Source organism: Apus apus, chromosome 2 (assembly GCF_020740795.1).
Source record: "Apus apus isolate bApuApu2 chromosome 2, bApuApu2.pri.cur, whole genome shotgun sequence".
Lineage (NCBI taxonomy): Eukaryota > Metazoa > Chordata > Aves > Apodiformes > Apodidae > Apus > Apus apus.
The window spans coordinates 44682609-44708114 of NC_067283.1; the positions used below are offsets into that span (position 1 = coordinate 44682609).

At 38.4% G+C, this 25506-nt stretch overlaps 1 protein-coding gene across 2 annotated transcripts in view; it reads right to left on the reverse strand.

Annotated features, from left to right (window-relative positions):
• The window catches only part of CPNE4 (copine 4), a 229531-nt gene that overhangs the window by 163289 nt on the left and 40736 nt on the right, over positions 1 to 25506 (reverse strand). For both annotated transcript variants that reach the window (XM_051612099.1, XM_051612100.1), the window contains exon 2: positions 17396 to 17583. In XM_051612099.1, the coding sequence (XP_051468059.1) occupies positions 17396 to 17575 (180 nt within the window). In that variant the 5' untranslated portion in view covers positions 17576 to 17583. The remainder of the gene's footprint in view (positions 1 to 17395; positions 17584 to 25506) is intronic.

Here is a 25506-nt window from a genome sequence, read left to right on the forward strand (position 1 = left end):
AAAATACAACCTATTGATGAAGGTCTGCTTGAGAAAGTCACTTTACTGAAGGGAAGCCTCCTTTCTGCAGTCCATGGGATGTCACTGCATATACACTGATTCGTACAGACTGAGCTAAGAGTGTGCATAAATGTTTGCAGGATCAGTATCAAATAACCACACTCCTCTTCAAAAGCTCTCTATACAATCTGCAGGAAGATTCAGACCAATTATATATTTCATGACTAATTATTCTAATTAAACTGACTGGTAGTACATTAGTGATTCAGACAGAAAACAAAATATTCAGGCTTATTATTCTCCTCCTCCATACTCCAGTGAAATGTCTAATGTATCTCATGATGTTTTATTTATCTCAACCCAAAGACAAAAAAAAATACACTGAGATTTTCCCCAAATAAATTATATCAGTTTCCTCTAGCCTCTTATAAGAAATCTACTCCAGTACAGGGTGAAGATGATGCTCTTTAATGTCATCCTTACTGTTTCACAGTTCCCATTTTAGAAAACAATTTTATATTGGCATAGAATAATAGAAGGGAAGGGACTTTAAAGATCATCAGATTCCAACCTCCATGCTATGAGCAGGGACACCTCTCACTAGAGCAGGCTGCACAAAGCCTTATCCAACCTGGCCTTAAACACCTCCAGGGAGGGGGCTTCCACAACCTCCCTAGGGAACCTATTCCAGTGCCTTACTATCCTCATGGTGAAGGGATGTCTAACCTAAATATCCCTCTTTCAGTTTAAAACCATTACCCCTTGTCCTATCACTGCCTCCTCTGGTGAAAAGCCCCTCCCCAGCTTTCCTGTAGCCCCTTCAGGTACTGGAAGGCTGCTATAAGGTCTCCCCAAAGCCTTCTCTTCTCTAGGCTGAACAGCCCCAACTCTCTTAGCCTGTCTTCATAGCAGAGGTGCTCCAGTCCTTTGATCACCTTGGTGGCCCTTCTCTGGACCCTTTCCAACAGGTCTATATCTTTCTTGTGCTGAAGGATCCAGAGTTGTACACAGTATTTCAGGTGGGATCCCAACACAGCAGAGGGGCAGAATCACCTCCCCCTCCCTGCTGGCTATGCTTCTTTTGATACAGCCCAGGATGCAGTTCCCCATACCATCTCTGAGCACCACTGCAAGCAGTTGCAAAGTTGTGTCACTTTATACAAGTTAAGCTTAATTATATCCCTGTACTTGCACAGGGCATTCCAAAACCACACAGAAGGTGTTCATTAAAGTGAGGAGTTACAGTTCAAAGCTATGTGCTCAGGGCAGCTATTTCCTGTGTGGGCACAGCTTCTCTTTTTGCATGTTCTCTTTTGTCTCACATGGGGCACAGGGCAGACCTTACCTCCAAGTGAAATATCGAATATAACAAAAGGATTGATTCTTCCCTCCACCCCGTTTTACCCTGGACAAATCAATACACATCATTTACTGCAGAGCTTATGAACATTTTTCTGATGAAAACATATTCTTCAAATACTGAACTAATATGGTGTAATTAGCTACTTCTACACATTCATTGTTTCTTTTGAAACTTTTAATGTCTTCCCATTGACTTAAGGAACTTCCTTTATGCAAAAGAGAAGAAATCCTTGAAATAAAATGTTTGATTAAACAAAAGAGCCTAGATCAATTTCTTTGGGTGATATGTCTGGCTGTGTAAGACCAAGAGGAGAAGATGATTATCTGCAGCTAAATATGATTGGGAATTAAAAGTAATGCAAAACCTGAAGAGCTCAGCAATCCACTGTTCAAATCAATTCCTCACCAAGTACTGAAATAAAATTAAAAAAAATAATAAATTTTAAATTACCCAGTAAGGTGCAGGCCAAGTTCCAGTTACTTCTAAAATAAGATCCAGGTGCCCTCAAAAGCCTAAATCAGCCTTTTAATTCTAAATTGCTCTTCACTGCAAGTGCTGTGAATCTTTAAAAAGCATGTTTAAATCAAAACACTCCATACCACAGAATAATTGATTTGCTTAAAAAAAACACACAACAAAACAAACAAATGCCCCCAAACTGTATCCAGATAGCCCTGGCCAATTTAAATGGTGAGCTATTGTAAATATTTTCTTTAAGCAAAAGATAACAGAAAAAAAGGAAACCGTTTATGTTTTGCTCACTTTTCTCCATACTCTAAATAAAAACTTTCTCTCCATGGTAAGCTTCACCTTGGCTATATGAGACTTATTACTACTCAGAGGCCTATCATTCTGATTATTTATATTGTCATGGCACCTAGAGACCTAAATAAGGATCATGCTATCCTTTGCAAATAAAACAACAGAGAGAATTCCTGCCCCTAAGCGCTTATATCCAAGTAGTTTATGAACACAGAAAATAGCATGGCAAGCAACTAGGGAAAAAAAGTCACCAGAGCAAAAGGAATATTTTAGGTCTGATTATACATACATATACTTTTAGAATAAAACTTCAATTGTGCAATTGGAGATAAGGTCCATGCCTTGCAGGGATTTAAAAGATCACCTTTAGTAATGATGGTGAAGAATACATCCACCACACTGATACCTACTGGAATCTGCCACAAGAAACATCAGTCTGCAGACACACCATGACCAATCACTTTCATACAGAGAGCAAAGAGTATCCAACACAAAGAGTTTATACCATCCTGCATTGGGTCCCGGAAGGTTATTCTACTGAGAAAGAAAACTGGTTCGAAGTAAGGTAGCTTTGATGTGACTATTTTTCTGTTTCTTTAATTATTTATTTTATAATTTGTAAAGAAGTCAAATGACCAAAGTTTTTCCTTCCTCAGAGCCAAAGATTTCCTTTAGACAAAGCTCAGATCCAAAATGATCGTTGGTCTCTGTCATCTTTTCCAACCATGATGATTCTGTGAAAGGCCAATTCTCTAGGCTTTTCTTTTCAGGGGACCACCCACCACTTCTCTCAAGGCTGTATTAAACTTTCCATGCTTATTGCTTTTTAGATACATTTTGTTTCTACAGTAGTATCTTTCCCGTCTTCCCTTGCCTTCCTCTTTCTCCCATTCACACATACAATCCCTGAATATAACTACCTTGAGCACTTCATTTGAGACTTTCAGTAGTTCCCTGTTCGGGCAGAACAAGGTTTCTCAGGCCTGCTGTAACTGAATGCTGCTCACAAAGCAAGGTGTAGCCTTGGATTCTGAACACTGGCTGAAGGCAGTGTAGAGCTGTAAGGAGCTCAACAAGCATGTTATCAAAAAAAGCTCAAATAATCGCTTGAGGAACAAACAAATCAATAATGAACTTTACTCTTCAGCACTATGTAAGACACACCAGCCTTCCTTCGATATTCCACGTAGTAACAGCCACCACTGGCACAAAGCTGACTTTTGAATGACAAGCACAGTATGTAACTTGGTCAGCAGTTTACCAACTGGTTCTGCACAAATGTTCTAGAACTGCCTCCTTTTCAGCTTTTTCTCCACACATCTGTAATGAATGGAAAAGGAAAAGGAAGGCAGATGGTCAGTAAATTATGTATTCTCCCCACAAAGATCCCCACGAGTAGCCAAATTATACAACAGTTCACAAGAGACACTGAAATAAAAGTGTGTGCTCTTTAATTAGACTGACCTCCAACTCCAGCTGAAATCAGCAGGAAAAGCAGAGTAATACAATGAAGAGAAGGAAAAAAATTAACCCACATCAGCTGTGCTTCAGTTAAATGGATAAGAAAACATGGCTGCTTTGAAAGAGGATAAACAGACATGTATACTAGGATGATGTAAACTCTGTGAACACTGTCATTGTACCAGGATCCAATTTAAAACTATTCCAAACTGATACAATTAAAGTGTATTAAAAAAATACAGACTTCCTTGATTTCAAAGTTTATTAAAGATACATGTATTCCCTTAGTATTACCCTTTCAAAACCAACACGAACTTCTGATGCCCAGCCTTGCAGAGAATATGTACAGATCTTCTACATTATAAAAAAAAACTTCAGACTTTTGAAGGGTTCCTTAAAACACAATAATGATTCCTTTCATTTTTTAACTCCATACTATGTTAATTGGAAAGGTTTCTATGATAAAATAAAAGATCAGAGATGAAAATATTATCTAGTTGAAAGAGCTACACTATGCCAGTTATTTTCCTTTATAACTAAAATTTGCCACCACCTTCTATCTTTCCCACAGAAAGCAGAGGCACCTGAAAGTCAGGATGTGAACACTTTGAATCTTAACAACATTAGATCAATCCTGAAAAGCAAAGTCTGTAGATGAGCACTTTATTTTTTGTACCAATACTGCAATTTGATGTTGAGAAGCAATACCACAACCAACCCATATCTGGGCAAAAATCTCTAAAAGTTAAAAACCAGCATCACATATTAATTAAATTAAAACATATAACACTTTTGTAAAGAATTGGACTTGCCTGTAGAATTTGAACTTCTGTTAAGTACCAATGTCACACTCTGCCACAGGATTAGTTATGAATTTGAGAATCTCAAAATACTTCCAGTGAAAAAATATATTATATATTTTAAAAAAAGGAAACTTTGGCTGTAACATTTTGGATATGACATCACAGAGCTACTAGGCTAAACATGGGAGAACACTAAGTCAGTCCCCCCATCCTAAGGAAGCAAGAAGTGACACTCCTAAAGAAATACATTAATAGCTTCTCTATTAAGGGAAAGAATATGATTAATGCAAAGATGGTCAACAAACCACTTAGGGATTTGTATCAAAGAACCTAGGATGCAAGAAGGCAAGCACAGGGTCTTGAAAGAAATGAAGCCTGCACAGGGTAAACAGACTACTGAAACAATAGGTGTTAACTGACAACATAAAGGCAATAACCTGAAATACAGAAACAAAGGCATAGGAATTTATTTTGTATATTCATGTGCAGAATAGGAAATACACACACATGGCTGCTGGCATGCCCAATATATGCTGGAGAAGCACAAATACAGTTTTAAAACAGCAAATGTCTCTGCCAGTAAAAAAAGTTCCTGCAGCCATGTGGAATCCAAAGGGCAACTAGGGGAGTAAGGCTATTGAACTTAGTTCAGTTCATATGGCAGTGACACAGCGTAAGTTTTAAAGTTTACACAAGTAACAAGGCTACAGCAGACAATTTAGCCCTCAAAGAGCATTTAAAGTTAAATACAAGAAGATGCAGTGATCATCATTATATTTCCCTGAAGAAGGATACAGAAGTGATGTAGTGCACTTGGTTCCAGACCAGAAGTCTGTTCTACACCACTGGCACATATGAGGTGGCTGAGGCAAGAGTAAGGCAATGAGTTTTTCCAAATATTTGAAAAACAAAAGCCTCAAACTTCTTATTTTTCCCTTTGATTCTGATTACTACAATGATTAGTTTTCTGCTTCAAAAACACAGTGTCCTGGATTAGTGGTGTGGAATGAAAACTGAGCATCTCACAAAATTATGACATCTACCTCAGATAGCTACAGTTAACATTTCATGTTGGATTTCAACCTCAATTATAAAGAAACTGGTTGAATAATACACTGTATGCCTTTGAACACAGAAACTAAGGGAGCTACAGCAATTTTCCAGTTCCAATGACTTACATGCTCTTCTAGAGGAGACTGTTCAAACCAAGAACTGGCTTATCACATATTTTTACCCTGTCATCTTTACGTGTGACAGTTTGAACAAAAGGTGAGTAAATTTGCCATGCCGGATCACCAAAGCAATCTACACCCAAATAGTACAGACTTTGTATAAACTGCCCAAAGTACCCTGAAATTTTCTTAGTAAATAAGCACCTTTGTGGATCCAGGACTGCTAAAAGCTCTCTGCTTTGCTGTCAGCAGCAGTGGCATGATGATGATTGCAGCCATTCCAAGCCCTCTGCCAGGAATAGGGATTTATTTCAGCCCTGTTTCTTCACTCCTCTGAGGTGGTCTCTCACTAGTTTACACATGCCACTATCTGGGATCTTCTTTTGGAGAACATAAAAGGTAGTAAATGAAACAAAAGGAGAAATCACAATTCTGATGTTTTCACTTAAGACACAGTTTTAGCTTCCAAAGAGAAAATATGAAACACTCAAAGGTGCAGCAAAAGCACAAGAAAACCATTTCAGTCAGTGAGGTGGTCTGAAAGCTGTGAGCTGACAGGCAAAACCCCCCTTTTTTGACAAGTAAGATCCAAAAGAGAAAACAGGATGAAGGTGTAATTTATCTAGAAATGCACCCACAGCACAAGACGAATGCCACAAACTACAGGAAATCTCAATGCAGAGCTATGCAGATAATCAGCATGGTGTGGCTCTGCTTATATTTCATGGTTTCTATATGCAAAATAGTAAAGTTTTCAAGGAGAGAAAGAAAAAAAAAAAGTCAATCTATCCTATTTTTTAAAAATGGGGAAAAAAAAAAATCAGGCAAAGACTAAAAGTACCTCTTATCAGATAGGGTCAGCACATATATGTGGAAACCAAACCAGTGTCATGAATTTGGTAGACCTGGGCAATCATTATTTGAATAGAAGAATTTTCAAAGAACATTCACAGTAATTTGGACTGGTTTTCTAAATCAGTTTTTCTCAGTCTCACATCCACTCTTTCCCTTCAGGAGACAATTCATATTAGGCCATAAAACCCCTCACAATAAAAGCAGCTGTGGTTCACGTTGCTGCCAATCTCTCAGTCCTGTTCTGATGCTATAAGTTAAGAAGTAGTGTGCCAAATCAATCAAGTGAATTATCTACTTACAAACCAGCTCCAAAGACTGCTGTTTACTGTAGGTTTATCAGTATCTGCCAGACTACTAAAGCCAAGCCAAGCTTAAAATCTGTTCTGCAGATGGGTGAAGTTTGTGTATCTGTAATAAATAGCTCATGGGAGGCAGACATATCACTGAGTTAATCTGAAATGTGCACCTGCCTGCCCAGGATAAAAGCAGGCTTAGACTCTTCATCTAAGTTTAAAATAATACATATCTGATGGATAGATAATTAAACTGCAGGGAAAGAGGGCAAAAGAATAAAAACTGTATTTTTTTGAATGCTGGGCTGCTGGTGCCAGTATGGCAACTCCTCCCATGCAGAACTGCAGTACTTTTTCCTTTGGTTGATGCCAAAGAATACTCAATGGACTCAAGATATGGTTATTGCTAAAGGTAGTGATAATGCAACCCGCCACTTCACAGATCAGGTATGGATTTCTACAAAGTTCTCCCTAAGGCTGTTCAGCCATGTGAGCTACTGGTATTCTGTTTTACCTCTTCATCAAGCATAAATTTTTAATTTTTTTTAAGTAGCAGTAGAATTTCTTTATTTTATTTTTTTTATCAGGTCATTGGTTTCCTTTACTTGCTGAATGCCTCTGAAAAAGCCTTCTGAGGATCTATATCTGCAAAAACCTGGTACAGTATTGCCTGAGAAAACACATCCCAGATATTTTTGTACAATCTCTGTTTTAATTCCTGAGTGACAGGGAGAGATGGGACAGAAAGCAAACTTTCTTAAGCTCATCCTTCATAGCTGTCAGTTCTTTTATCTTGACCTGCAAGGGAGTCACAACTGAAGGTTTCCCATCACTTGTACCTTCTCAGTTCACTTACCTTCTCTCTGTCCCACAGGGACACAGGAAAACAGATACCTCTCCCCTTTAAGCACCTCTACCTGATGAGGCCATCATTCTGCACAAAGGCTGTCCTTACAGACTTGTGTACAGGACTCTCAAGCAACCTTTTTCATGTAATCGGGGATTACTGCTACAGATTTTAGAGAAAGGCTAATTTCTTTCTGCAGCAGAGGAAAATAATCACTCTCAGCTAGCCATAGAACATAGGGTATTTCAGAATCAGAATCATTCTGGTTGGAAAGGACTTGGAGGTCATCAAGTCCAACCATAACCTAAATCCACCTATCATAACCTTATCTACCTGTTCAGTGCTTAGATCATGTCACTAAGCACTATATCTATACCTCTTTTAAACACTTCCAAGGATGGTGACTTCACCACCTCACTGGGCAGCCTGTTCCACTGTTCAACCACTCTTTGGTAAAGAAATTCTTTCTAATATCCAGCCTAAACCTCCCCTGGTGCAGCTTCAGGCCATTTCCTCTCATCCTGTCATTATTCACTTGAGAGAAGAGGCCAACTCCCACCTCACTACAACCTCCTCTCACGTAGCTGTAGAGAGCAATGTGGTCTCCCCTCAGCCTCCTCTTCTTCAAACTAAACAATCCCAGTTTTCTCAGTTTCTCCTCACAGGGCTTATTCTCCAGACCTTTCATCAGCTCAGATCCACTCCTGACCTTCTGGATAATATGAAGAGTATTACTAATAAATACCATACACCAGGATTCCATTTTACAGGTGTGATGGACAACTTCATACTGACTCTATAAATTTATATTATCAAGCCAGTTATCCCCTATTAACTAAGCAATGGGAGAACTCCAAAGCCTTCCTTTTCCTGATATCCTCTTTAGATTTTGAAAACATTCTGAATGGTCTCCCTTATTTTTATTTTTTTAACCCCACTCATACAACAAAACCACTTTAAAAAGTAAATATTATAAAGCTCATTTTATTAATATGACTGGGATCACTGTTTAAGAGTCACAGCTTTCATGGAAAATAAGAATGAGAAAAAGTTGTGAAAACTAAGTGAAGCAATAATTGAGAACCATCAAACAGATAATATGGCTACAAGGCAGTATTTGCAATGACATCTTAAGATCATTAGAAATACTGATCAACAGTGATGCACGCTAATTGAAGATGGCAGCTGGAGTACAGTTATACTGAAATGGTTCACAAGAAACAGACAGAGCTCTTCAATCATTTCCACAGTCTCTGACCAACTGGAAACTGAATGAGGATGTAAACAAGTACTGATCGTTCAGGTTTTCACCCAAGTTAATAGAGTATTAAACTGATTTTTAAGCAAGTAACTATTTCCTAACATGAAAAAATGACTATGTGATCCCACAAGTCTTTTGGTTCTTTCAATTCTATGGCTCTCTCAGGGTCAGATTTACCAGGAAGAAGGTTCCTGGAAATTGGTTCCAACAGCAGATCTTCCCAGTAGAGGATGCTCCAGGCCATAAAATCAGGGACAGACCATGTAGCTTTTACCACCTCTCTATGTAAGTGCTTCTTCCTGACTTCCCAAGGGTACACTTGTTTTTATTCATTTATGTAAACTATGAGAAAAAACTCTTCACTCTGCCATGACATGAAGATGGGAGACCTGAAGAGATTTAGTTGGACAGATACAGTCAGAAGTCAGTCTCCTGCTTCTGCTGTGGCAGGTGATTCCACAGCTCTGGTAGAAAGGAAGCAACCAGCCCAAACACAACCACTCTCAGTACAAAAGCAGATTCCTACAACACAATTTTTCTCTTTCTCTCATTTGCGCATGTGATACATTTCACAAGCTGCACTACAGAGGCAGAAAGTGCTGTTTGAGCTAGTGGAACATTATGATAGTTCACATATATTGACTCAAAGTGACAGCATTTTACTTTAGTTGAGACAATCTGTCTGGTTTCAATGAGTTCAAGTTTAAAGACTAGTTGATTTAAAAAGACTAGTTGATTTTAAAAGACAGGAAAAAAAAGCACTGTGGCTATGTTTAAATGCTGATACAAGGAGAAGGCTCAAGAGAAAGCAGCAGTGATTGATGAGATAAAACCAAAAAAGAGTAATCATAAAACAGATTTAAAATAAATAGTCACTTATTACTACCTGGGGTAAAAAAGAAAAAAATCTCATAAAAATCTAATGATGTTCATGTTACTGAACTAGGCACAGGAGGAAAAATTCCCAGTACCAGCTTCTAATGAAATATTTGCCAACATGTAAGATTTACAGCCATTAGTTTTCAGACTTCTGACTTTGCATAAGTCGTTGGAATAGACTTGGAAGAGGAAGAGAGTTGTCTTTCTTTTTAAGACGAAGGGTAACAAAGTGTAGTTCCAGGTTTTGAGTTTATGCATATATGTTCGTAAGAATGTACTCAGTGCATTAGGAGTTGAACAGAATATTATGAAATATGTTCTGTAGGATATGAAGGAAAAATTCATAGTAGATTAATCACTCCTGCCTTCATTATAATGAAACTGTCTTTCAAAGAACATGTACTTTTTAAAGATACCTGTAAGGCTAAGAATTTGCAAGGGAATATACCAAGTCTATTATTCTCAGAAGACAGCTGGTGATTTGCTGCCAGCATCAGGGCCCACTTATGCTTAAATTGTTGGACAACAGGCCCATGTCCATGCAGAGAACTTTTCTTTTTCCTGAAAGAGTTAATGACAGGAGATCTTTAGCAGGCAAATCCTTGCAACTGAGAACGCTTTCAAAATATCAAGTCTTGGAAAGTAAAATATCCATTTTGATGAATTCAGGCTGAGAGTGGACAGAGATAAAATATTCAGTTGGCCTGCAGCCTGGCCCTGCAGACTTGAGTGGTGTTTGGAAAAGATGAGCTGTCTTTGTCACTCGCACCATACAGACAGACATCAGGGAAATCTACTAGCAGCAGAAAGCAGAAGCTAAAAGCAAATCTTGGCAGCAACAGAGGATACCAAGTAGTCTTGAGCAAAGAAGCATTCCTTAGCATCCACGTATGCTTAATGAAAAAGGTGAAAGAAAACTACCATATGGAATTATGAAGATACAATAGACTATAAAAGACATATACACAGGCACATTGCTGTTGTATAAATAAAATTTTAGCTTTCTGTTTGACAAGTCAAAACAAAAGGGCTCTAAATACACCTGAAGAACTCTAAAGTATCATCTTCTAGGAATATCTCCTAGGGAATGAATGCAGCAGGACTGCTCCTGTTTCCTCTAAGGTCCAAAGGTCAGTAATCAGCACTTCAGCTAACACATCATCAGCTGCAAGATGTTTAGGGCATAGATCTGTGCACAAGACTAAGTGCTCTAAAGATATAAGTGAGAGAACCAGGCTCCAAGCCAGGAATGGCAGGACCTCAGCCTCATGGTGGCTTAATTACAAAGAATTTCATTGCCCATCTTTTCCAATGAAGGTCATGCTTGTTTCAATTAAAAACTCAGTTCTTCCCTGTTGTCTTTTATCAATCAAGATTTGTATGAATCCAAAAGTATTTTCAATAAACCTAATTTGCAATTACTAGCCCCTTTCTATATCTGGAAGAGAAGAAACCCCAAATCTGCAAATGAATAAGAAGTTTCTACACAATGAGAAGACCTAATTTCATAATAGCTATTCAGTGAACCTATCTCCTTGCCACCAAATTGAGCATAATCTGATCCAAAACATCTCATTGAAACTTTGCAAATCCTTTTCTTTGTCAGAGAAAAATCCTTGTAAAATGGGATGTTCATCTTACTGCTACCTCATTAATTACAATTAATTTTGTTCAGGATGTCTGCTCACCAAGTTGAAATGTTAAGAGTGAAATCAGAAAAGGAGTATCTATAACTTGCTCTAGCATTGTCTGACACTTAAAAATAATAATTCAAAAAGCCAACATTCAGTAAGGCAGCCCACTGTGAAGTCTTGCAACTCTTTATAGCAAAGAATAAATTCCAAAAACATTGATTGAAAATCTCTATGGGAATCTAGCACTAGCTTTGATACTGCATCCCTAAAATGTTCTTAAATAAACAGGGTTCAAATAGCTATCCAAATTAATCCGTGTTCCTTGACAAGATAGATGTTCTTAATCTTCAAAATACAGGACACTAATAGTCACCTTCTTATACAGCCACAAACAAATCGTAAGACTAAAATCCCAAATGGCACTGAGAAAATTAATTAGGGATGAATAGTGTCTCCTAGAACACAGAAACAAGGGACTCAAAATTAATCAGTAAGTTTCACGTCCAAAAAACACAAGTAATATCACTTCATTCAACCACCTACATAAGCTGCAGAACTCTATGTCCCAGGATAAAATGGAATTGAATTTTTTAAATACAAAAACTTTTTAAATTATTTGAATAAAGTTATGGAAGTTAAATCTACCAATGTTTTTTTGTTTGGTTTGCTTTTGGTTTTGTGGGGGGGGTTGTTTGGTTTTATTCGTTTGTTTTATTACAAAGAGACAAATTCTTGCTGAAGATCTCCCCAAGGTGCAGATTGCTGAGGGCTAGCAGAGCAAGGTGGAAAGACACTTTTATGTTTTCCTGCTCTCACACTTCTTCACTGTCCCCAGCTAGCAAATGCAAGACAGGATTAGACAGGCCCTGAGCCTGATTCTGTATGGCTGCTAGAGGTGGTAGTTTTTCTTCCTGATCACTAAACTTTCAGTTCCATCCAAATGCTTTAACTATTACTCTGTTCACCTACAAAAACAGAAAAAAAATACATTTATTTGGGTTTGTTTATATGTACACACACTACTTTTTTTCTCCTCTTCACAGCACTTTTGTAGTTATTCTGGAATAGTTTGGTAGAGTCATGGAACATGGCAACCCACAGACTCCCCTATTTCATGGCTTGTTGGCTTCTGCGGTGGGCTGTAACAGCCACAGATGGATAACATCAGAGAGACTTAGGTAACTATGGAAACAAGTAGCTGGAGTCTGCCTCAAGGTCTTCTCTTCAGATCCTTTCTCCATGCTAAGAAGGGGCAAGGAATCTCCCCCACCCTCCAATATGCAGAGAAGCAAAACAAGGCGGCAAGTGCTGGGAATGGAAACAGGGAGCTGAGGCAGGTGAAGAGGCAGAAGGAGGACTCTGGAATTAAATTAAAAATTAAGCAAGAGAGCGGGACTAAGAGGAAAAGCAAATAGAGATGAAGAGCTTCCTGTATCTTGATGCCTAGGTAGCCTGTTTAGTAGGCTCCACAGGTATTCCACACATTAATTAGTTAAATGCACTTCCGAGCTCACAAGTCTCTACTCTCTGCATGAAGGTCTGTGTGGATGTTCAGGGTTAGTGCTTAAAGCAAAAAAAAAAAAAAAAGAAAACTCAGTTTTGCTTTTTTTAATCACGTCAAGCTGATCCTTCAAATCAAATGTCATGCTAAGTGACAAGTGAATGCCTCTTATTTTTTAAGCACTAAAATGAAAAGTTGTGGGTTTACCCAGCACAGTTTTATCAGGACTCAGTGAGTTTCACCAAAATTGTGCTTTCAGTCAACATTTAATTAACCTATTCCAGTAAACAAACCTATTCACATCTGGCCACCCTGCAAGTTTAGCCTTAGTTGCCCAAAATTAAGGCCAGAAGAGCTAAAATTCAGCCCCGGATAAGCAAACTGTCTTTTAGCACATATGGATAACATAATCTTCAGTTCTGCTATACCACACGCCATCATCTCAGGCTGAAAAAGCAAACTTTGTGTGAGGGAAGGAGTAAACTGCTGATTTTCCCAGGAGAGACAGGTAATTTTAATTCTAGATTGGTGGAGATTGTGCTTTTCAGATAGCATCAACATTCATACGTGGAGGGACATGCAGGTTTGTTTATAAGGAAACATCTACCCAGACACGAAGAGAAAAACCAGAAAGCATATAGGGGCCAGAATAGAGGACAACATTGAGACTTCAATAAGTAATTGTCCATGCTCTGCCTGTGCTCCTAATGGTTTCACATCTGAGGAATAATGGGGCCATCCTCAAACGACTCAAGGAACTACAGGCCAGTCAACCTCACCTGGACTCCTGGGAAGGTGACAGAGCAGTTAATTCTGGAAACCCTTTCCAGGCACACCAAGAACAAGAAAATTATCATGAATAATTAACATGGCTTCACCAAGGGGAAGTCATGCTTGATCAACTTGACAAGCTTCTATGATGAAGTGACCAGCCTGGCAGATGAGGAGAAAGCAGTGGCTACTGTCTACCTGGAACTTCAGTGAGGATTTTTATGCTGTCTCTGGTAAGATCCTCATAGAAAAGCTGATGATATGTGGGCTGGATAAGCAAACAATGAAGTGGACTGAAAACTGTCTGAATGGTGGGGCCCAGAGGCTGGTGATCAGCAGCAATAAGTCTAGTTGGAGGTCAGTAACTAGCAGCATACCACAGACATCAATACTGGATCCTGTCCTGTTTAACACTGTCATTGATCTGGATGACACAGTAGAGTGTACTCTCAGCAAGTCTGCAGATGACACCAGACTGGCAGGAGTGGCTGATATGCCAGAGGGTCATGCTGCCATCCAGAGAGACCTTGACAGGCTGGAGGAACAACCCAACAGTAACTTCATGAAGTTCACCAGAGGGAAGTACAGAGCCCAACTCTTGCAGAAGAGTAACCTCACGCAACAGTACATGCTGAGGGTCGGAACCAGCTGGAAAGCAGCTTTGCAGAAAAGCACATGAGGGTCCTGGTGGACACAGAGTTGAACACGAGCCAGCAATGTACCCTTGTGGCAAAGGCACATGGTATCCATGGTTGCATTAGACAAATTATTGCTAGAAAATCAAGGAAGGTGATCCTTCTCCTCTACTCAGAACAGGTGAGGTCACACCTGGAACACTCAGGGAGATCTTATCAACATATATCAATATCTGAAGGGAACATATAAAGAAAACAGTCGGGCTTCATTTCAGTAGTGGCCAGTGCCAGGACCAGAGGAAATAGGCACCAGCTGAAACATAGGAAGTTCCCTTTGAACTTCAGGAAACACCTGTCACTGTGAGGGTGACCAGGCACAGGTTGCTCAGGGAGGTTGTGGAGTCCCCCTCCTTATATACATTAAAAATAATCTGAGACAGTCCTGGGCAACTGGACCTAGGTGTCCCTGCTTGAGAAGTGGGTTTGGACCAGATGTCCTCTAGAAATCCCTTCCAACCTCAGACATTCTGTGACTGAAAAAAAAAAACCCAAAAGAAAAACATCCACAGTTAATAACAAACAAACAAACAAAAAGCAACAAACAAAAACCCCAATATATATGTCATTTCCAATCTCTGGAAACAGCACCTACCCACTCTACAACAGCACGGATATTTTCATTCTATATGTGCAGGTGCCATAATTTACATACATATATACACACACGGTACTGCAGAACTGAAAAAAAAAAGTATTAAAGAATCCAAAACATTCTCCTCAGTGACAGGCTGATATGGTTTCTCAAAATTTTGCCAGAGACATTATGCACAGACATCCCACTTTCAGGGATTGTCTGCATCTGTAGAGTGAATCCATCACATCCTAGTGTCTCAAATAGCATGCACATTACAATCTTATCACTTTAAGCCCACCAGCTTCAGCTGCATCTGGCCCAGTAGGTGCTGGGCAGTTAGTTCTCTGTATGTTCCATATCTTTCAAAAGAAGCTATTTGCAAGAGGACAACCATACACAGATCACAATCTGTGTTTCAGGCACCTTCAACCCAGCTGCTCCCTGTTCATAGATCCTCCACACAATAGGAATATCTAATTAGTATGCATGTTTCAGTAAAGCTGGATTTTGTTGCAGTCTGTTGGGAGACATCCAGCCTTCAAGGGGTTTAAGATATGTTGAAATTCAGGACAAGTTTGTGAAGTCATTACATTCATAAACGCAAAACTTTTGATTTCTACTCCTCTTTTGGTTGTGATTTCTACGTTGAATATACTCATTTCACTTGGTAACCAGATTTTTTTAAAATTTCTTGTCCATCTACTGTCTCAGGTCTTGCCGAATCATTGATTGTCAACAGCAGAAGACTCTTCCAGCCAATTACATCTTCACCTATACCTGAGCAACTCTGCCCAATTTAGCTCAGCAACTGGAACTTAATTAACTATTCTGTTGAGAATGTGTGGGCCAGAATAGGAAAGGGCTCAGCATGTCAGAGATGTATTAGCTCTGCAGCACTAATAGGAACATGAACTAATAAAAACTTCTTGTTCATACTAAAATGAATACCCTGGACTTTCATCAGACAGTAGGAGCAACTGTCATAAGATGAGAATTATATCAGCGAACAGATCTATTCTCTACAAAATCCTCTATTCAATCACTTTGCAAATTAAAACCAGCATCAAATAAAGGAAATTTCCATTACAACATAAGAACATATTATTTCAAGATACTTATCCTGCTCATAACTGGCCACAGATAAACTGTGTAAAATGCACTCGAAGTTACTCAGAGAACTGAAGTGGCCAAAAATATTTCAATCTGTCCTTTCCAGAAAGGGGCGTTTTACTTATTTTTACCTTTGATTCATTGCTTGGTTAACTTCTACTATTTGAGTGACTACATACAGTGCACCTAAATTCTCCTTTCTACATGGCTAGCTAGAATTACCTTTTTTGAGGCTATTATATCACCTTAAATTTCTGTTACATGAAGATACTGATTTTGTAGCACTAGGACAAACATGAGAGGTTTTTTTTCTACTTATGGACTGTTTTTCTACCAGAAACCTACCTAAAGGTTCCACAGCAGTGAACTAAGAAGACTACAGCCGAAAAAAAAATCTTAAGTTTGCTATGCTGGTACTGAGCCTGCACTTGAAAAATTTCAGAAATCCATAAGCCAAAATGACTCAATTGGAACAACTGGAACAAACCCCCAAAAGTCTGACAGACTTGGCTGAAAATGCTAAACTAAAAAACTCATCAGTCTAGGATTTTGCTTCCTCTATATGGTAGCAGCTATTACTATTTTTATCTTTTGATAGATAACAATCTTTTTCTGAATGCTAAAACTGTTGAAAGAAGAGGGATGAATACTCACTCAAAATAATAGCTGGATTTAATGCATTGCTATTCTTCTTATGCATACTTTCCATTAAAATTCATACCTTTTAGCTTGATTAATCATAAACACTCAAAAGTAACTTTTAAGTAAAATAAACCCTAAGATTTCACTTAAAATATTACTTTCCATTATAATTTTCTTTATTTACTATTTGTCTCTAAGACATCCCTTTTCCATTTGTCAATCAAATTGTTTCTAAGATCAGGTAAAATGACAAAGTGGGATTTTAATTAAATATACAATCTACAATACTACACAAATTGACGAGGCAAATGCATTATTTTAAGTTACTAATGGCAACTCTGAATCTAGCTGTAATGCTCCAAATTTGAAAATCAAATTACTCTCACCAAATTCCTTGCCAACTAGTAATAAATATTCCCCTCTTCCACAGCATTTTTCTTCTTTAGATTAGAAAGCATGATGGTCACTATCATTATCTCTGCTGTTGTATAGCTTTTATAAAACAAGAGGGCCCAAGGGAAAAGGTTTTATGATGTTTCATTCTTTCATCATCTTCATTTTTAATCTAGACTCCAAAAAGAAGTTCAAAGTATCATTAGGAATCTCATTCAAAGTGTGTTAATGGAAAATCTCCTTTCACTCTTACAAGATTAAGCCACAGCCTACAAATTGCTTCTTGGCTTTATTGTTCTTCCTATTTGAATGTTGCCTAAGTTTCTCTATGCCATCCTAAAGCATCAGAAGAATATTTTTTATTATATTAAACACTCACCTCAAACCACTGGCCGTGTGATTGCATTTTAAGGATGACACAAGGATCTGGCTTTGAGAGGGCATCCCTGTCTGATATGCCTTTGCATGCAACTCGCAGCTCCACTTTAGTCAGGCATGGGCTGTTAAAAATTCCCAGGGTATTGGCGGCTGATTCATAGATGTTACTCATTTTCTTCATTCCTTTTTCTGAAAGACAGAAAAGATGCATTAAGGGCAGTGCACGCACAGTACAGTCCTTCCTTCCATGCGGAAGCCAACACAATGCTTCTGCTAACCAGTGGGACTCCCTAACTGCAATCCAGAGCAAAAGCAGAAAAAATAAAATCAAACAAATACCTAAGGGAGAAAGAAATGCATAATCTTGTCTGTTTAGAAATAAGCCAACTTTAGAATGAAGCTTTCCATCATGCCGCTTTACTCTGGGGATGAACCGTGACCTCGACTTCCAGCTCTCTTCCTGTTTCGAGAACTGCATTTCCCCAGGCCAAAGGATAGACAGGATGGTAATTCTGCATTATTCCTGATAAAATCTCATTCCAGTAACAAGGCTAAATTAAATTTGTTCAGCACTTCTTGAATCTGCTTTATATTCTCCATACTTTGTCTAAAAAGCATGTGCTTCATCGTTCATAAACTTCTCGTGTAAATGCTGTAGAAGGCCCCCTTCATATCAACCTTAAATTCTAACATACATTTTAGTCCACACACTTACTGCAGATTACCTCCTCCATCTCTAAGCAAGTAGACAAGATTGACGGCAACAACACATGGTTGGAATACTATGAACCTCTGGCCCTTCATAACACACACCCGCATCAATCCTGCAACTCAAGCCTTTGCTCTCAACAGAAACAAAGAAAAAAAATAATTAACACAGAGATTAGCAAAATCACTATGACCTTTTTTGCCTCAAAAAAGAATATTGGAACACTTTAATCTGCTCCCTTTTTCTGATTTTCACAGTGAAACCCCTAAAAATCTGTTTCCTAGTACAAGAAGACACAAGGATTAGTGCTTTCACCCTGTCTTATCCCATATGTAAGAGCTGCAAAAAAAATAATTTCAAACTTTTAGAGTACAGATTTATTTTACCAAATAACCAAAAGTTTTCTTGTGGTCTGTTTCAAACCTCTTCACTATCTCTTTCACAACCCCCTGTTCTCAGAAGTTAATGATTTTTGAGAACTGCTTTGACAGAAGGTAAATTTTGGTGACATGGAAATGGAAGTGAAGTTTTATTTCCCCCAATTCTGCAAGTTACAAACAAAAACCACAAAACCACACCTTTGGAAAATCCAGTTTCCCTACTTGGCGATAGATGAGTTAGCAATACTCTGCAGACCTCTATTACATACAGATAAACTTCAGGAATGTAAGTCTGAACAATGAGGCAGATGATGTGCTCTCCTTGTAGAGAAAAGAAAAGCTTGTTAACAATTTACAATTATTCAGATCTATACAGCAACTTAATATGTGACCACTGGTTTCTGTGAAGACTCCAGTCTGTTGGGTTTGGAGTGAATGGACTCCAACCATTCTCTAGCTCAGGGTCTGTAGGCCTATATCCTTCCGGTTAAACAGACTTCTCGAAACAAAGATGATTAAGGGAGTGGAACATCTCCCTTATGAGGAAAGGCTGAGGGAGCTGGGTCTCTTTAGTTTGGAGAAAAGGAGACTGAGGGGGGACCTCATCAATGTTTACAAATACGTAAAGGGTGAGTGTCAAGAAGATGGAGTTAAGCTTTTTTCAGTGATGACCAATGATAGGACAAGGAGTAATGGATACAAATTGGACCATAGGAGGTTTAAGGTGAATATCAGAAAAAAATTTTTTACTGTGAGAGTGACAGAGCACTGGAACAGGCTGCCCAGAGAGGTTGTGGAGTCTCCTTCTCTGGAGACATTCAAAACCCGCCTGGACGCCTTCCTGTGTGATGTGCTCTAGGTGACCCTGCTCTGGCAGGGGGGTTGGACTGGATGATCTTTCGAGGTCCCTTCCAACCCCTAGGATTCTATGAAACATGAGCCACATCGTGACCACAGTGCCCGACATCATAAGATCAAAATAACCTTTTTCATTTACTTGTAAGTGCTGTCACCTAAGCTACTTTCCTTTGGATTTACCACTATGAAGAAAACATGACTGGAAAAAACTAAACAGAACATGTAAAATGGTAGTAGCAGGCTATGCTATAAAGCCCAAAGAATATGCTGAACTTTGATGCTGCGTATTCCCATACACTAGTTCAGCTTCTCATATATTTTTACTCAATACTCTTGATACTGAAAATAGACCAGCATCTCTCAAATCTCAGCCTGTTACAGGGCAGGGAACATCATTTTGTGCTGGGTAAATTCACATCAGTGACAGCAAGATCACAGTCCTAGCTTGAAAGGAAAGGCAAACAGAGGAAACTGGGCTCTAACCTGATCAGAACCATCATAATTTGAGAAGCAATATTCTGCATACAAGAGGGACCTGACATCTGATACCTCAACAAAACACCAAATAAAATGTCAGGAAAATGTGCTACCAAAAGTGACGTCTCAAGACAACATTTGGGAGACTGGTTTTCTTAATTATGTTGCTTTTTTTTTTCAAAAAGAGAACAGAATGAGGTTGGGGTAACTTCAACAAAGCCATTTAGCTTTTAGCTACTTCACTAAAAGTTAAAGTTAAAATTTTATTTGTATGTATTTTGCTAGCAATCATCACAAGTCTTATTTTTTCTCATCTATTTCTAACATACCCCTGATATAAAATGTCAGGTACCTAAGTTTCCATCAACTGGGTTTAGAAAAAGATCATCAGAAACTGAGGTAGCAGAGAGGGACTGCTGTCTATTCGTCATTTTATTATCCCATCTCTTTCAGAAAGCTGCTCAACAAGCTCAGCCCACACATTTACAAGACATATTGCCCTTTCCAAATTGAAATCCATTTGAAAATTGGGTTAATTTTGTCTCATGCACATCTTAAATCATTAATGAAATGTCATCCTTTGTGCAGAGATAGGTTGGTGATTAATTATACCAGATAATTTCAACGCTAAAGGAGAAAAAGTAGCAGAATGAGGGGGAAGAAATATATTTTCCTGCCTCCCACAATAATTATACACTGGATTTTTTTTTTAGAACAGCGGGTAAGTATAAAATTATATTTCTTTTTATGACTACAACTATTACTTCAGCTTTTGCAAGTTCTAAATTTATCAATGGAAAAGATCAAGCCATAGTCTTATTCCTTTGTCCCATTACATTCTTCTTTTAATATAAGCACCAGTTTGGGCTGTAGTACTGATGTCATGTTACCAGGAAGCTGGGGGCCTGGAAAATAGACGTGGAGCCTACTGAAAGTGGCTAAAAAAAGTACTATTTTATGTAAACAAAGACAAGTTAGATTGTGTAAGAAGTTGTGTGATTTTTTTTTTCAATTAACTACATACATTATTGATGGACTAATAGATTTTTCATTTTTCTTTGCTACAGACTCTTCCTTTTTAACTTCCTTAGAACCTCAATTCTTTCTTTGTCCCTGTGACTTTAATAGTCACCGAATCTGTGAGTGGAAAGCAATTGCACAGATACAAAACCAAGTTGACTAAATGATAAGTCACATACTACTGAAGTTTCCAGTTCATTGCTGCATACATTCGTTTTCATTTCCACTTGAAATGAAGAAAACAGTGTATCATTACACACTTCCCACACAAACTCATTAGCCAGTGCTTGACTGCACAGAACAAGGAAGCAGGACCCAGGCTTGTGATTTCTCCTCTCCATGGTGAAACAGCAAGGAAGAAGGCAGTACCAAGTGCAAAAAGCCTGTTTTGCCACCTTCAAGTACAGTGTGCTGAAATCCAAACACCCAATACATTAACCAAGGTTTAAAAAAAAAAAAAGAAAAAAAAAAAAGAAGCATAAAATATGTTGATAGCACCCTATGGAATACAAAGAAAACTAGGACCTTCTGGCATACTTAGAGTTCATTTAGTAGAAATAATGAGCTTTTTTGACATTTTTCAGATTCATGGCTTAGATGGATCTTATTGGTGTGTATAAACTTGTGATGGGGGGGTGAATAAAGAACATGAAACCAAATTCTTGCCAGCAGTGCCCAGTAACAGGACAAGAGGCAATCAGCACAATCTGAAATACAGAACATTCTGAATAGAAGAAAACTTTTTACTGTAAGGTTGGCGGAACACTGGAACAAGCTGCTCCATCCTTGGAGATACCCAAAACTCGTCAGGACATGGCCATAAGTGACCTGCTTTGAGCAGGGGTTCAGAATAGATGATCTGCAGAGGCCCTTTCCAACCTCTACTGCTGTGAGTAAGCAGGAGAAATATCAAATTGTAACCTTTTTAGGATAGAGATTGCCGCTGTGATCTGTTGTTTTTCCTGGTTAGCACAGGTGGATACTAATCTATGATTTGGGCCCCTTGGCTCCAAAACCACACAGAAAATCAAAAGACAAACAGAAGTCCAGCTTTTCTGGCAACTAGTGCTAGAAAGGCTCCTATGTGTAGATAATTCATTAAAAACAACAGCACAGAAGTCCAGAAGTTTGAGCCAGGCTAGATATCTTGATTACACTGAAAACCAGTATTTACATTGGCCAGCTACATCTTTCTCCTCTTCAAGGGAATGAACGGCTTAAAAACATTTAGTCATCTAGAGCCTACAGAAGCAAGGATCTCCCCGATGTGAAATACAAAGAGTACAAGCTTCTCTCAGAGTTCTAAAAGCCTTGAATTCAGGTCACAAAATCAGATCCACCTTGTTTCAAAATGGTGACCCACACAGAACTTTACAGAACCTCACCACAAAACGAGGGTCCTTATATGCACCATGAAATAAATTTAAAATGCTATCTAACTTCAGATCTCAAGCATTCTCCCCTGCCTACGCTGTCATTTTGCTCTCTTTCACACACACAATCTCCAAAAGCTTTTCTGCAAGTTATCTGGGTGAAGTGCAAAGAAATTGCTTCTCTACTGCACTTTGCAAAGAATCAGAGGAAAACGTACATTCAGCCTCACCTTCAGGTAATGAATGAGCCGGGAATGAGAAAGATGCTGAGATTAAAAGCAGTGACCAGTGTGCCCTGCATTTGGAAACAGGGCTTTGTTTGTTTGTCTGTTTGTTTGTCTGTTTGTTTGTTTAAAATACCCTATACTCCAGAAAAAGTACACACAAATGGATTTGGGGGTTGAAGGTTCCTGTCACCATTTGTTGAGAACTGTGTCTGAATTACTTGTTTCATTGCCACCCTAGTTGGGAAATGAAAACAAGTCAATAGCATCTGTCTGCTACCGCAAAAGTAAACAGCAAGACTGCTCCTGGAAAGGTAAAGGATGTTTACAGTATGTGTATACAGTGGGAAACACTAATGGTAGACTGACATGAAATAAGAGATGTGAGTTAAGTGCCCCAAAACAGGAAAAGACCTAAAAGCACTGGATGTTGTAGTAGTAGCTGATCCCTAGTTATTTATACTTATTATGGGAGAGATATTTAGCATCCAAAACACAGATGAACTCTCTAATCAGAAAACTTTGAACCTACGGTTTGTGGATCTTCCAGGGTTTACAGTTTAATAAAAGTAAGTATGAAAACCATGTCTAGAGTTAGTATTTTAGAACTCATAAAACTCAAGACTATCAGCTTCTGCTGGAAAACAGGGGTCCACAATTTAAAAAAAATGTGAAACCTCTTTTCTACATTATTAAAAATGTGATCCTTGTAGCACTAGGTAAGTCTTTCTCTCTAATTTTCTAGATTCTCAATTCATGTTACAACTCTGACAAAATCAAAATCTAAGTAGTCACATTCATTTTTAGGTGAAATCACTAGCTTTAAGTGACAAGGAGAATTTGATTAAATAAAACACCATTTTGAAAGTATAATAAAATTTTTATAGGGTCGAATCTGAAATCCACAGAGAAACTAACCCACTGATTTCAATAAAGTGGGCAGCTGAGTAATATAGTGCCTCAGGTAATCTCTCAGTGTATGTTATCATTTGGCAAGACAGTAATAAAAAATAATTATCAGGCACAGAGGGTTCAAGTGCTTCAGAACCACCTCTTGGAGCCTGAACTAAACTTATTCCCTGGCTTCAAATACACGTTTCTCAGGTCTTGAAGATTTTACATGCTTCTGTCTCCCATTATGATGCAACAAAAAGTTACATGAAATACAATAAGAGTAGGATTTATAAAAAAGGATGAAATTATGTTGATTGTTCAGGTATAAAAACTTTAAAAGCTTGCACTATTTATTTAACTGTTCAACTCTAGCAGAATGTAGGCCATGGACCCCTTTAGGGAATGATACTAATTGAAATCAGCAATCATTTCTCTTTAAGAATCTTTATGTGATTTGGAACTCCCTGTCTCACTGAATTACTCTATCAGTTGTTGGCATCAAGACTTCCTTGGTTGTAAAAAAAAAACCCATTTCTTCTCATTCATCTGTGTGGTCGGCAAATAAGCTTTGTGCAAATGAGGAAAGATGGAAACTCATCAGGATGAGGTCCTGATTCAGCAAGTTGATTAAATTAATATTCCATGTGCTTAATCAGGAACTTACTAAGACACCTGGCTGGCCCAGGACTGCAGATAGGCAAGCAAGGGCCCAGACTGATTGTGGAGAAAGCAGACCTATCTTTATTGCAAAGTTGTATCAATTATTTGGAACAAGTAATCAGCCACAGAAACAATGTTCACTGCTCTCCATTTCTTCTGTAAAACTACACTTTTTTCACCATAGTATTTTCATAGCATAGGGTTTCTCTAACCCCTGTTATATTGTTTGAGCAACCTCACCAGGAACTATTTTTTCCTTATGTTTAATCAAAATTCCCTTATTGCAGCAGTTACCATTGCCTCTTGGCCTTTCTCTTGTCATCCCTGGAAACTTGCTTTACAGGAACAACCAGTACTATCTTAAGACATGGTCATTCAACTACTTATCTTTGATGATGCTCACAGACTCCTGATCACCAGCCATATCTCTAACCCCTCCACAAGACCCTCATTCTATCAGTAACAAAAAATTATTCTGGTTCACATAAACTATGTTATAAATTGCTACAGAAGTTTAAATGATCACAACTAACACAGACAAAATCCCAGCTGTCAAATTTAAGTTGAATGTAAATTACTGTATAGAGAGAAGTCAATAGGTTAGCTAGACTCCTCCACAGGATAGTTTGTGTAATTAAAAAGATGATTTTTTGTCCTTCCTTTTGATTCTCTGACTCTACAACAATTAACAAGGTTTATTTAAAGTTACACCTACCAAGGTTTGAAAGAGCCTTTTGCAAAATGAGCAATAAACCCAGTCAGCAAGGAAGATCTGGAGAATCAACAGCAGTGCTATTGTGAACAATGAGACAGATCTGATAGTGTAAGTAATTTATCTGGACAGAAGGGGAGAAGGTTCAGAACAAACTGCCAGCAGTGTAAATGCAAATATACACACACTGACAGTTCAAAAAGACTCATTACCATAGAACCAGCTGGTTCAATTATGTATGGAGAGAAGGAAAAGTCCCTGGAAAGAAATTGAGACATTTAATGTATGACAAAACACTGTACAAAAGTGTGCTGCACCTATACAAACAATCCCATTTCAGTTAAGGGAGGAGAAACCCCCAATATAACTAGAGCATTGGAAGATACTTGAATGTGCCCAACTCCGGATGCTTTGAGCAGTCCAAAGGCAGACTCACTTGATACAATGCAAAGAACCTGTAGCAGTCAGCAGCTAAAATACATATATTCTATTACCATCTACTAGAAGTGCAAATCTAAGATTCTCCCTTATTCCTTTAGCATGTAGCTAATGCCATCAGTCCCCTCTTATTTTGCAAAGCTCCCACTGTCCTCCAGCTTATAATACTGTAATATGCAGAAGAGAAATCTAAAAACCATTAATACAAAAGAGTGGAGACTGAAGAGAAAAGAAATCAAAATAACTTCCCTAAGGACAAATGCAAGAGGGTCCTTTGCTACTGGGAAGCAGTACCGATGCTTTTTAGTGGAGAAACAACAGAGATTTTTCACTGAATTAACCAAAGTCTGCTTTATTTAGGCTCACC